At 42.2% G+C, this 13,196-nt stretch overlaps 1 protein-coding gene across 5 annotated transcripts in view; it reads left to right on the top strand.

Moving 5' to 3' along the window:
• dlg1a (discs large MAGUK scaffold protein 1a) overlaps nt 1-13,196 on the top strand; it is a 154,301-nt gene that overhangs the window by 118,530 nt on the left and 22,575 nt on the right. For all 5 annotated transcript variants that reach the window (XM_086116304.1, XM_086116303.1, XM_086116302.1 and 2 more), the window contains 2 exons: nt 2,216-2,372; nt 2,485-2,587. In XM_086116304.1, the coding sequence (XP_085972430.1) occupies nt 2,216-2,372; nt 2,485-2,587 (260 nt within the window). The remainder of the gene's footprint in view (nt 1-2,215; nt 2,373-2,484; nt 2,588-13,196) is intronic.

Below are 13,196 nucleotides of genomic sequence, written 5' to 3'. Positions count from 1 at the left end.
TGTCAACCAGGAGCTGATGTTTGGCTCCTCTGGTATCTCTACCAATGCCCTTCTGTGCTTCGCTCATGTATTGATCCATGTGTCCACTTATCTTAGCCGCAATGATGCCTGACATGAGCTTCCATGTTGTGGAGAGACAGGTTATTGGCCGGTAGTTGGATGGGACTGCACCCTTTGTGGGATCCTTCATGATCAGGATCGTTCGCCCTTCGGTTAGCCATCCTGGGTGAGTCCCATCCCTCAGCAGCTGGTTCATTTGTGCTGCTAGGCGCTCATGGAGTGCTGTGAGTTTCTTTAGCCAGTAGGTGTGGACCATGTCCGGGCCTGGTGCTGTCCAGTTCTTCATATCTGAGACTCTTTCCTGTATGTCTGCCACTGTTATGGTAACTGGGTTCTGTTCAGGGAGGTTGCTGTGCTCCTCTCTCAGGGTCACCAGCCATTGTGCACTGCTGTTATGTGCAACCTCCTTCTCCCATATGCCTTTCCAGTACCTTTCAGTTTCCAGTCTTGGTGGGTCAGCTCTGTTGTTTGGACCCTGCCACTGAGCGTACACTTTCGCAGGTTGTGTTGCGAACAGCCTGTTTATTCGTCTGGCCTCATTCTCTTTCGTGTACCGCTTTAGGCGGCTGGACAAGGCTTGGAGCCTTTGTTTCGAGTGCTTCAGGTATGGTCATCTGGATGTACCTCTCGGGTATCGGCCTTTTCATCACACCTCTCTGGGCCTCAGTCAATTGACTCACATCTTTCCCTAACCGTCTTTTCCATGGTGGGTAACGTATCTCGTGGCTTCCATGGTTGCTCTTATAGCCAAGCATCTCAAGGATCACTGATGCTGAAGCGTATATCAGCTCATTGGTTTCCGTGATTGTTAGGGTAGGGATCGCCCTCAGTGCTGCATTCACACTTTCCATGAGACTTTCAGGTGGTACTTCACATAGCCGTTGTAATCGGTTTCTAGGTTGCCCAGCTTTCACTCTCGCCATGATCTTAGCTTTCAGGTCAGTTGCTGCCTCGCTCAGCATTTCATTCATTGGGGCTGGCCTCCCAATCTCATCATCTGCATTCATTGGGGTATGAATGCCCAATCTCTGGTATGACCTCCTCCTCTGATCTGGCAGCCTGGGGCCCTTCACCATGGAACCTGCGTTGTACCTCATCAATCTTAAGTTGTGACAGCAGTTGCCATTTGTGGATGTTGGAACACTGAGCTACTAGTTGTTTCGTGGTCAACCGTGACTGTGGGTTTCGAAGTAACCATTTAGCCCACATTCTCTGCATGTAACCCCTCTGACTAGGGTTGCTTGAGTAGTAGCATTCCAACAGAGCCATGTTATCGCATCTCGCCCATCTCCGCTTTGTTCCAGTAGCCCATTTTTCATCAAGGTGCTCTGGTTCCCCAGCACCTGACGCAGACCTTGTTTGGCCGGGCGACGTCTGAGCCGGCATGTCATTCATTTTACTGTCTCTCATCATTGTATGAGGTAGGCATTAGCGTGAAGAATCTTGCCCAAGGACCCACACTGGATGGTGTTATGTGCTCATTTTTTGCCCCAAGCGGGATTCGAACCACCGTCTCCTGTATGCCAAACCGATGCCTTACCAACTGAGCTATCCAGCCGCTATATATATATATATATATAGATATAGATCGATAGAATATATATATTCGGCCTCCAGCAACTCCCCGCGACCTTGTTCAGGATAAGTGGTGTTGAAAATGGATGGATTGATAATTAATTCATTAATAACCAGGAAGTAAGTGAGAAACAAAGATGGAGCAAACGTTTGAATCATTCTGATTGTTGCATTTTATAACAAGCAACAATAACTAGCAGGATAGTTGGCTAAGTTGGGGACCCCTGTTCCCGTGTAATCGCGAGGCTTCTCCCCTAAATAAAGAGGCCCACTTTGTCACATCTTCCTCCCACTCTGTAATCCCGTAAGGATCGGAAAGTTGCTTTCCATCTGACAAGTAATTTTCGCAATTCTGAACAGTTCACTTTACCTTATGTACATTTTAACGAAACATACATTCTTTCTACGCCAACCCCGCACGTGCATCCTTATTACATCATCTTTGTTCACAAACTGAAAATGGGTTTATTGGAGGGCTGTACTTATTTGAAATGAAAATACTTCGATACAAAACTATGTCATCTAATTTTGATCAGACATGCCATGATCACCTTCTACCTTGTGAATTAATTTTCACCAGGGAGCCGAGGCGTGTGATGCTCCAACGAGGGTCTACAGGTCTCGGTTTCAACATCGTTGGGGGAGAAGACGGAGAGGGAATATTCATCTCCTTCATTCTAGCTGGTGGTCCAGCTGATCTTTGTGGTGAACTCCACAAGGGTGACCGCATCCTCTCGGTATGTTTTACTGAGTTTATTTCATGAACCGCTTCGAATGCATTTAATTCATAACAAGTCGTTGCTTGATTTGGATATTTAATTTACTGAATGTGTGTGTCTGTGGATCAAGGTGAATGGTGTCGACTTGTCGATTGCAACTCATGAGCAGGCCGCTGCAGCTCTGAAGAATGCAGGACAAACTGTCACCATCATAGCGCAGTATAGGCCAGAAGGTGAGTGCTACCAAAAAAAAAAATACAGACTAATTGCATGCCTAATGCATAAAACTGTTTGAAATTTGTCACGGATGGGCTGTGTTCGTCAAGAGGAATTTTGAAACAGCTTTCCCGAACTCCAGTTTAAGACTTGTTTAAGTGTACTGATGTATAGTATATTCACTCATTCTGGGTATTTGTCTGCTGGGAGTGACTGTCAAGGCTGTAACCAAGGCAACCAAGTTTTAAGTGATGAGTAATGAGATCCTGCTACAGTGGGGGTCCTGAGAATATCGCTTCCATATTCTGTAAACACACAAACCGAGAGTGTATTCATGCTTTCAGTAAAATTGCTCTTGGTCCCATGACCCTCGCACTGGAAGCGTCTCAGTTGAATGAGGATATTTGTTTGACTCTTGGGCCATTTGTCTTGGACAAATCATTTGCAGAGGTGATCCAGGATACAGTAGTTCAGATGTTAAATTTGGTCACTCATTTGCAGCACTGCATGTTTGAAAACAAGTGCTTCTCATTTATTTTCTGTTCCGCCCCCGTAGCAAGAAGGGAACACCCCCCAACTCTCTGCCATGACTGACTATAAATAGTTTCATTCTTCTTAAATTGTAAAAAGTACACCTCTACATATCTTTGTATGCTTTTTAACACAAAATAAATTAATATAAATAATAAAATATAAAATATAGATGATCTTACAACGAAGAATAGCTTTTTTTAAGTCGGTAACAGGCAGGGATACAACCGGGAATTTTTCAGTGGGGGGTGGGCAAGGTGACACATCTTTGCAAGGGGTGGTGGCAAGGCGTGTGTCCGTCATTGTTTATCATATCATCCATAAGTCAGGGTTTCATGAAGTAAAATTCACACATCCAGAACGATGCCCATCATACTCATAATCAAGCAGGAACAAATCGAAGTAAAAAAAAAACAACAACATTTTGCTGTGCTTTATACATTAGATGATGTCAATCTCTTTGCAGTAGCTTTGCTTTTGTACACTCTGTCATCTTCAATCTCATGCGCTGATTGAAGCCACTCAGAGTTATCAATTGTCACATAGGGCTGACGCCATTTTGCATACTAGAGTGAAACTCCTCGACGACGATACCTACATACCTACAAAATACCCCCCGAGTGTGAAAAAATCTTCATGCATTAAGGCCATTACCTCTTTTCTGCTTCCCCCTACAACAAAAAGCCCCCCTGTTGCATAATACGAAATCCTTTTCTCCACCCGTGCCTCGCAAGGAGGTTTACTGCAACCACCACACTGGTTTGCACATGCGCAGTAGTACAGGAAGTATTGTTATTGTTTGTTTCAGACGCAGCATGAACGTTGCATTGCTAAATATATGTTGTGTTGTGTTATTTTTGTTATTTTGACTTCAAAATGGCGCCGCGAGAATGGCTGCCTTTCCAGCAGCTCCTATATTTTGTTGTTCTACTTCTTCCTTTCATAACTTTGCTGCTGTGAATTGGGAATTTCTCCATTGCGAGACTAATAAAGGTTTTCTTATCTTCTTATCTTAAAATGGCTACAAAAACGGACCTTTGCAGACAAAGGAGTGAAGAAAAGAAAAGCTTTAACGCTTGAAGACAGGATAAAAGTAATAAAAATGAAGGATGGAGGAAGCAAAGTAAGAGACAGTATGCAAGAAATTGATGTAAGTGAAAGTAAATGCTGATCGTAAATTTCACAATTTCGTTCCCGTTTTTTTATTTCTACACTGGCTGTATGAAGTGTCCAATAAGTGTATGCTCATAATAATTAATTAATAATGCACTATTGGAATAAAATAAAGAGTACACATTTCCGTTGTGTGTGCGTGTGTGTGTGTGTGTGTGTGTGTGTGTGTGTGTGTGTGTGTGTGTGTGTGTGTGTGTGTGTGTGTGTGTGTGTGTGTGTGTGTGTGTGTGTGTGTGTGTGCGTGTGTGCGTGTGTGTGTGTGTGTGAGCGTGCGTGCGTGCGTGTGTGTTTACATCTGAGATAAAATTTGCTATCATGACAGGTCCCCTGTTGTGAAAAATTTGTTGCTGTAAACATGATTTTGTTGTAGAGGAGTTTTCCCTGTACGATCAATGACTTTGATTCAAAACATACAGTACCTAAGAATCACAAAGCCTCAGAAGTCTCCTAATTCTTAGAAATTTGAAATACAGCTTTTTATTTTCTGCGAGATTGGTATATGTGTGTATTTTATTTCATGAAACCATGATTGTGGATAGTATGATAAACAATGACTTCTTGTCCATGATGTTTCTTTGATACAGTGTGAAAGTCATGATTTTGAATGAAGTTGACTAAAACGTTTTAATGTTATTTATTTAAAACACATTATTTTAGAGTTTGCATTCAGATCAATTGTTTATTCTTTGAATAAACAGTTAACATAAAAAAACAAGTGTGACAGAGTATAAAGGGGTCTAAGAATACTGCCTCCATGTGAAAATGGTAGTATTATAACAGACATTAACATTCTTCTCGGTATGGGCGTGGCTAAAGGGGTGGCTACAGAGTGACAAAGTGATTACCTGGTCACCCTGTAGGTGTAGCCCTGTTAACAGCAACAATTTAATGTGCATTAATTTGCCTGAATTAAAAGTAAGAGACAGAGACAGTGACACAGAGAGAGAGAGAGAGACATTGCCACTGCCACCGACAGTATTATTTGATCAATTACACTTTATTCTAATAGGGCAAAAAAAGCATGTTCGCCAGGGTGACACATGCCCCCCCCCCATCCTTCAGGCATTGAACCCCCCTTCCCCCAATATTTGAGAAGGGCTGCACTCTTAAAATGTTAAGCCCAAGATAACTTCAGTTTTTGTTTCACTTGGTCATTGCAGTTCTGCAAAAACACTGCCGCCATTTTTTCGTAGTGAGTGGAGTGTTGCAAGTACATTGTGTTACATTGAGAAGAGAAAACACCTCAGGGCCACCGCTTCCTGCTCGATGCTTCTGTACTCCAAAAAATTACCACAGTTGGCTATTCTTCTTAGCGCATTGTTCAATTTAATGTGTGGACTCACTGTGATCTGAAATATGCCAGCCTGTAACGTGTTCAGAGGCTCCCCATACAATATGTCGCATTGCATCGTGACATCTTGTGGCAGAAACCTGCACACTGCGTGAGTGTTCTGCCGCATCTCTCAGTGTGCGGTGGTCCTTATGGAGACCTGGGTGAAATGTGTCCTCTCAGCATTTCCTATGATTTACTTTTTTACGTTTGATACAGGATATATAGGGTTGCAGTTTTTGATAATGACACTTTTCAGTTATATCCACTCATTTAATTTATAAATGACTTTAAATAGTTTCAATGTTTGTATGTATTTATGTGTCGTGACTCTCCAGTAGACCTGATTAGTGACTGTTGAATGAGCCGAATTCAAGCCTTCTGCCCATGTTGTGTATTGGTCTGCAAAATACATGTGCTTGCCTGCGTGCGTGCGTGCGTGTGTGTGTGTGTGCTTTTGAAAACCATGTTGTCCGTTTCCTGTGGTAGTACTGAGCAACGACCTGTGGTGCGCCCTCTGCTTCGAAAACATACACACCCAAAAACACACAGTAGATACTTCCTTCTAATGACCTCCTCCCTGAGTGGAGCAAATTGTGAGTCATACTGTGAGTGCTTACTCCTTATGCGGGTATCCTTCTGTTATTTGTATTAGGAACACAACCTGCTGTCATGAAATGCAGAACAGCATGCAACGGATCTAATGTCATCAGAGTGTGTGTGTGTGTGTGTGTGTGTGTGTGTGTGTGCGTGCGTGCGTGCGTGCGTGCATGTGTGTGTGTACAAAAGTGGTGTGTTGTTGGTGACCCTAAACTAGGCTTTATGCAATCAGGATTTTTGGGGTCGATCAGCGAGTTTGAAAAAATGTTACAAAATCACAGATTTGATCAAAAGATCAAGCAATGTACAGTATCTATTTAAACAACTTGTATATTTACTCAACAGTCGACACTTGCAATACCGAAAATGCATTGGAAAAAAATCATAATCGAAATGAATCAAAAATGTAACATGTAATGTTTACATGTTTACAAAATCTCTTTCTCTGACATTAATGGGGAAAAAGCCAGGGCTTATGCTAAAACTTATTTCTATCTTGCTTTCAGAGCAGTAAACAAGTCCACACTCTGACTTATCAGCTCCGCCAAGCAGCCTACGCCTGCTGCTTTTTGGCTCATATTGGAATCTGGTTGTTGTACGTTGTCGTCGTCCCCACAAACCGCAGTTATTAGTTTGTCCAACATTGGTTCTGCACTCTTTACCTGGTGCGTATTTGGCGAAGTACATTCTCAAAGCCGTTCGGCTCCAGTGTAACTGTACAGATTCGTCCTATTTACTGTATTAACTTAAAACGTAATCACGTTGCAAGAATAGGTCAACTCACTTTCGGTATGGCTGCATTATATCACATACCTCGTTTACAAATGTTTCGTGTGTCTTGTCAACAACGGAGCTACCGATATTTCTTTGCTAGTTCAAATAACATGCCTGCGTGCTGGTTGCAGCTGTGATTAGCTGAATATGCGTGGATGGAAGTTCAAGTAAAATATGCTAAGTGATGAACCCCATTTTGAATTAAAGAGGTGTTGAAATGAAATAAATAACACTCATACCGTCGCTAGTTGTTTTGATGTAAATAAAATGGTTTTCTGACTTTTTACCAGTCAAAAAAAAAATACACAAACACTATTGCTTTCTGAGGGAACTTCCACCTTCCAGCACTTTGCGCTCACAATGACAAGCAACAAGGCTAAAAATAGATTAGCTTTCGTCCTCACAAATATATCTATATTATGGCAGCACAGATCGAGTCCAGAGTGAACTAGGTTGTGTTTTGTGTGTATGTGGTGTAATATCTTATTTCGCGGGTCAATGGTGTCATTGATAGATGGTGTAAATTATGTCGTTACAGTTGATTAGCGATTTTTTCCTGAAATGCAGAATATTGACCGATTTTGATTCTGTCCATCCATGTGAAGTCGACCCCAAATGCACTGCCAACGATACCATGCATGAGGGCTAGGCAATATGGCTGAAAAGTATGTCATGATATAAGTTATTTCATATTGGTCAATATATATTGATTTCTTTGGGGATGGGGGGTTGGGGGGGGGTGGGTTCTATTAAATTAATGACCCCAAGAGAAAAAGCTGAATTTAGGTTATTTTATTTGATTACATCATTCTTAACCTGGCGGCTTGGTGGTCGACTGGTCGACTCTAAATTGTCCCTAGGTGTGATTGTGAGCGCGGCTGGTTGTTTGATTATGTGGCAACCAGTTCAGGGTGTACCCCGCTGACTGTCCAAACACAGCTGGGATAGGTTCCAGAATAACTTGATTAGAAAATGGATGGTTAACCTTTAATATGAGGTCAACCCAACTATGAAAAAGTCCAATAAACTGGTCAATATAAAGATGAAGTAAGCACCTTTTTAAACATAATGTGCTTATTAGAACTGGGTGATATGGCTGAAAAGTCAACTGGCAGCGCACAGACGACCACCATCTGAGTGGTCCCTTGATTAATTATTTGTATACCAGTATATATATATACATATATATATATATATATATGAAAGAAGGGGGCTGTTTATTTCTTCAAACATCCAAAACACTGATTAACATTCATTATACGTTTTGCTATGTTAAAACAGTCAGGCCTCCTATACCAGTATGTTGCAGGCGCAGACTTTTGATTCTCAACAAACCGGTTTGTAAAAGTTTGGTATTCATTAGCTGTGTCTTTGAATGGCTCCTAGTATGGTGTGACTGTCCACAAGATGAAACCACTGTTCCACTTGCATCCTTGCTTATTTCTCAAAGTACCTGCGAAGTCAGGCAACAAAAACAGCTACACGGATTTCAGTTTTTAGATCTTAACCCTCCTGATCCAATGGTGTTGGGTTGGCCTCAGTCTCAACCGAGCGGGCTTCAACTCCATCAGCTGTGTACGATCTGAGATACATTACAGCTTCGTAAGTGACAGAATGATCTGACCAAAAAATGGACCCTGCAGGACCAAAGGCCTGATACCATTGCCACCCTGTTTTGGCGGAGCATGTCTTGTGGCCGCTACCCGTTCCTGTCCAGGTGGTGCCTGTCATGCGCCGTCCCTTGTTCCCATTCCTGTTATTACTTGCTTCATTATTTTATTTGTTCATGTTTGGTTAGTCGTAACAAAACCTGCATAAACGATAGATTACGTGGTAGCAAAGAAAGGTGTGTTATGGTGCGATTTGGGATAAAAATGTCACAGAAGTAACTTTGGGGCCAAGTGGGGAAGTGAGCCACCAGATCCAGCAAACGGTGATGCATGAATAAATGTTCCTCTGTGTGGCTTTGTATTTGACATTACGGCTGCATTTCTGCGGCCAAACCGACTGCAGTTCAATAGTATTCCCTGCATGTCATGAATTTTTAATCCAAAGAGTAAAACGGGCATTATTGATCAGCTTTATCCAAGTGAGTTGGATAAAGCTGAGTTTCTGTGTAATGAGTGGATGCTTTGGAAAACTCAAAATGAAAAGTATCAACCTTCAAATGTCTCCTGTGTGGTTTCCTGGTATGGGACCACTTTATTGCCTTCTGTTTGATTTAAGGATCAGTCACTGGGATTACACACAGGTGTCACTGTCATGCACTGTACACACGGTTTCGCATGACACACACACACACACACAGTCCACGACAATCAGCCGCAATGCTGAGGTGATGCACAGAGGATTATCTCCACCTCTATTAGTCTGCTTATTACACTCAGCATGACTGTGTGTATGTATGTCTGTCTGTATGTGTGCATGCCATGGAACATTTTCATGGAACAATAGCTGAGTAACTGCAGCGCTCAGTTAGGATTTTATTCACAAACTAGTGGAAAAATGATCCGCCACATTTTTACATCAGCAATTAAGTCAAGCTTCTTGCACTAACAATGTCACTGCAGTTGTGCTCATGATGATAATGTAGATGAGGGGTCACCAACCTTTTTGAAACTAAGAGCTCCTTCTTGGCGACTGATTAATGCGGAGGGCTACCAGTTTGATAGTATGCTCTTTATAAAATAAATTTGCTCAAACTACCTTCATATGTTATAATTAATGATGATTGACATTCATTTCTGAGAAGATACTGATCACAATTCTCGCAATAATTATGAAACAGACAAACATCAATTGGCCACACTTTATTAAATGCATATGTGCCAGTGTTCACATTTTGAAATGATCGCTTCTACAATATTCCTGGAGAGTCTCAGTGTCTCATCACCGGTGAGCTATTTTTGGAATGGACATTCGGGCTACTCGTGTAGTCCTTGAGGTGCCTGCGGGCACCATGTTGATGACCCCTGATGTAGATGTTGCCTCGGTCAAGAAAATTTTCTTTAGATTCATATAGCAGATTGTCGACATTCTCCCATCCTCATCACCAGGTTTCTGGGAACACAAATTGTTCTATAAGACGGGTAGGTAGAGCTAAAAAAGAAATTGCTGCACTGGTGCAATGCACACAATCTGCAGTTTGCACACTTAAGGTGCATAATGCAATAAGGGAATGGTGTAAGGGAGGGAACATTGCTCCCCCTGGAGGAATGAAGAGGAGCAGAGGGGCAAAGATTTTTGCGGAAAATGTAAGGGGAGATGTCGGTATTATGAGCCTCAGAGCCATTACTGTCGTCTTTGTCATCACCCATCGTGTCCATATGTCATCTCTCTGATTTATCTGACTTTCTCTCGAGGCTTTTTTATTCCCTTCCTCTTTCGCCTCTTTTTTTTTGGTTACTTTTTTGTTTGAGAGATGATGCTCGTTGACATTAGTGAGTGAAAGAAACTTCTTGTCGAGTGAAGTTTAGACAATTTCTTTGGGAAGATTGTGTGGGTCGAAATTATGGGGCCAACCTGAAGTTTTCTACACCAACATGAACTACATGTGAAATGCTACATACATTACAGAGGCACTTTCTCACAAAAACAGTGATACTAGATGCGCGCAAGTTTGACCAAAACTAATTAGCGCGTGTCAGACATGACTAGTGTGAAGAGTGCTATTTCTGAAGATGAGACACTTTTGCATATTACCCATCATTTATCAAGACCGGTCTATTTTTAGGCAACAATTAATGAGGAGTTTATAAAACCTCCCCCAAATCAAAATGAAACATGCTTGCTCAAAGTTATTGTGAATGTGTGTGGGTGGTGACTGACTCCCTGGGCCAAAGTAGGGCAGGAGAGCCTGGCATCACCTCACTTTTCTGCTGCATGAGTGACCCGAGGAAACAGTGCATGTGTGCGTGTGTGTGCCTTAAAGCAAGCTGCTGTCAGAGTGGGAGGAGCAACCACAGTGAAGAAGAGAGCGCAGCAGAGAGAGCGTTAGCATCTGTTGTTTCTGTCGCAGCCGAGCGGCACTGGCAAGATTTTTGGGTTTTTTTTCCTGCATATCTACACAGATTTTCATATCTTTCCACTCGAGCATGTTCACATGCGGAAGTGGCATGAACTATTTGTCCTTTTTATGCACACGTCTTGTCGGTCTGGCTTTTCCTCACATTGACATCCTGGGACTCCACTGCCCCATGGACTGACACTGATCGAAAAGCCACCCCATCAGCATCTTAGCGCACGGAAGCCAAGCCTGCCATCGGCATGTGAGTACAGCAGAGACGAAGTTGAAAGAGACAAAAGTCGAACGCGCTGAATTGTTATCTTCCTTACTTCAGTTAGTTACATGCCAACATCTGAAAGAAAATCACAAGGTTTTCGTTTCTTCATTTTTAAAGGATGCTGCAGTGAGTTTTAGAGTTTTAGCAGACCGTGAATGTGAATGTACTGTTCATTGCAATTTATCATTCTCAGCTCCCTTGTGAGAATCCTTGAAAACACTTCCATGACTATAGTCCAGTAGCTATCAAAATTGTCAGTGACATTGAACAATTGTTGTTGGTTTAGTTCAGTGTTTCTCAAATAGTGGGGCGCGCCCCTCTGGGGGGCGGGAGGCTCCGTCAGGGGGGGCGCGTTTGACCTCGGGGAACATGCTTTTTTATTTTTTTAGTCCTAAAATAACTTGCAGTTGCACCTCCACTATGTTAAGGGGCAGTGGCGGTCTCATTGGCTGAGTTTGCGCAGGGAGCGTTCTCAGGGAGGAAATATGGCAGACGAGGGAAGATCGATGTGCTTACTTTGTCTAAAGATTTTGGTCGTGGACAGCATGAAGCCAAATAAATTAAGGCGTCACTTAAAGACATCACACCCCAATCACGCTGATAAGCTGCTTGAGTTTTTTTCAGCGAAAATGTGCCGAATATTGCCAACAATCCTGCCACTTTGTGACTGCTACTTCAGTATAATAACACATTGAGCAGGAGCCGAGAGTTGCTGTGTCCTGCTTCAAACCTCGCTTCGAAAAGCTGTGCATTGCAAAATGTACTCATTGTAGCCATTAATCCAGACATCATCTTTGATAAAAAATAAAAAAAAGCACAAATTCTTTTATATATTTTTGTTTTTCTGGTTAAAGTTTTTTTTAAAATATTGTGCTCTGAGATAATGTTGGTGATTAGTTTGAATGCATTATTAGTAATTAAGTTTATGTCATTTTATTTTTCTGTATCGTATGGTTTGACATGGTCAGTCAAAAAATATTGTTAAATTAAGGATTCAATGTTACTTTTGAATTTCAGATGCACCTTAAATCTTTTCTGTTCCAGTTACTAAAGCTATTCTTTGTTGTAAGTGGGTCCATATTTTTTTACTTTTTTTAATTCTCTTATACGTTAATAAGGATACAGTGTTATGCAAAGGTGTATAGACAATTTGATAGACAAATGATACTATTTATAGCCGTGCGGGGGCGGGGGTGGGCGCAAGATGTTTTCCTCTTCCTTGGGGGGGGCAAGACAGAAAAGAATTGAGAACCACTGGTTTAGTTCAAACAGTCACATTTGCAGTACTAATTTCACCTGATCTGATGGTTTGCTTCTAGCAGTGCCTGACCGCCTCACTCGTACCAACATTTTCAAACTGGACATCAGCACTAGAATAAGAAACCACTCAGCCACGTAGAAAATGATGATGAGAGATCTGACTTTCTCCTTGAGTTAATTTCTTGAATTTATTATCTTCAGTGTTGTCTCTCTTCTGCACAAATGCAACCGCAGATTAAGAAACAATTACAACCTTTCATCATTTGGGTACAGGCCCCACGAGTCCCATTTTTGGCCCGGCCAAAGAGTGGGGCCCCGTTGACTTGCATCCAGGAAGGGGAAAACTCATTTTAGGGTTTTTTTTGGAGCTGTACTTTGTCTGGTCCCTCACCTAGGATGACCGTGCTTGGATCATAAAGCCCCAGACAACTTAGCTCCTCAGATCATTTGGGCACGCAAAGCCCTCCGTCACAGTAAGGTTACGACCCAGGGAGGTGCCCTTTGCTTCCCGACAAGGACTTTCCTATGTTTAGAGAGTTTGTTGTTTTCCTTGATTAAGCTTTGTGCATTAACCCTTTCTGGGACAGCGGTTACTACAGTGGACAGTTTATCATGTTATCAGGTTACAGGGTGCATGAAAGGACTTGAATAACTATTCTGTCTGGCTTTAATATA

Source organism: Hippocampus guttulatus, chromosome 7 (genome assembly GCF_054856545.1).
Source record: "Hippocampus guttulatus isolate MCC_2025c chromosome 7, RoL_Hgut_1.0, whole genome shotgun sequence".
NCBI classification, from domain to species: Eukaryota; Metazoa; Chordata; class Actinopteri; order Syngnathiformes; family Syngnathidae; genus Hippocampus; species Hippocampus guttulatus.
The sequence above is the reverse complement of the archived record's forward strand: the minus strand, read 5'-3'. Positions and strand labels throughout refer to the sequence as shown.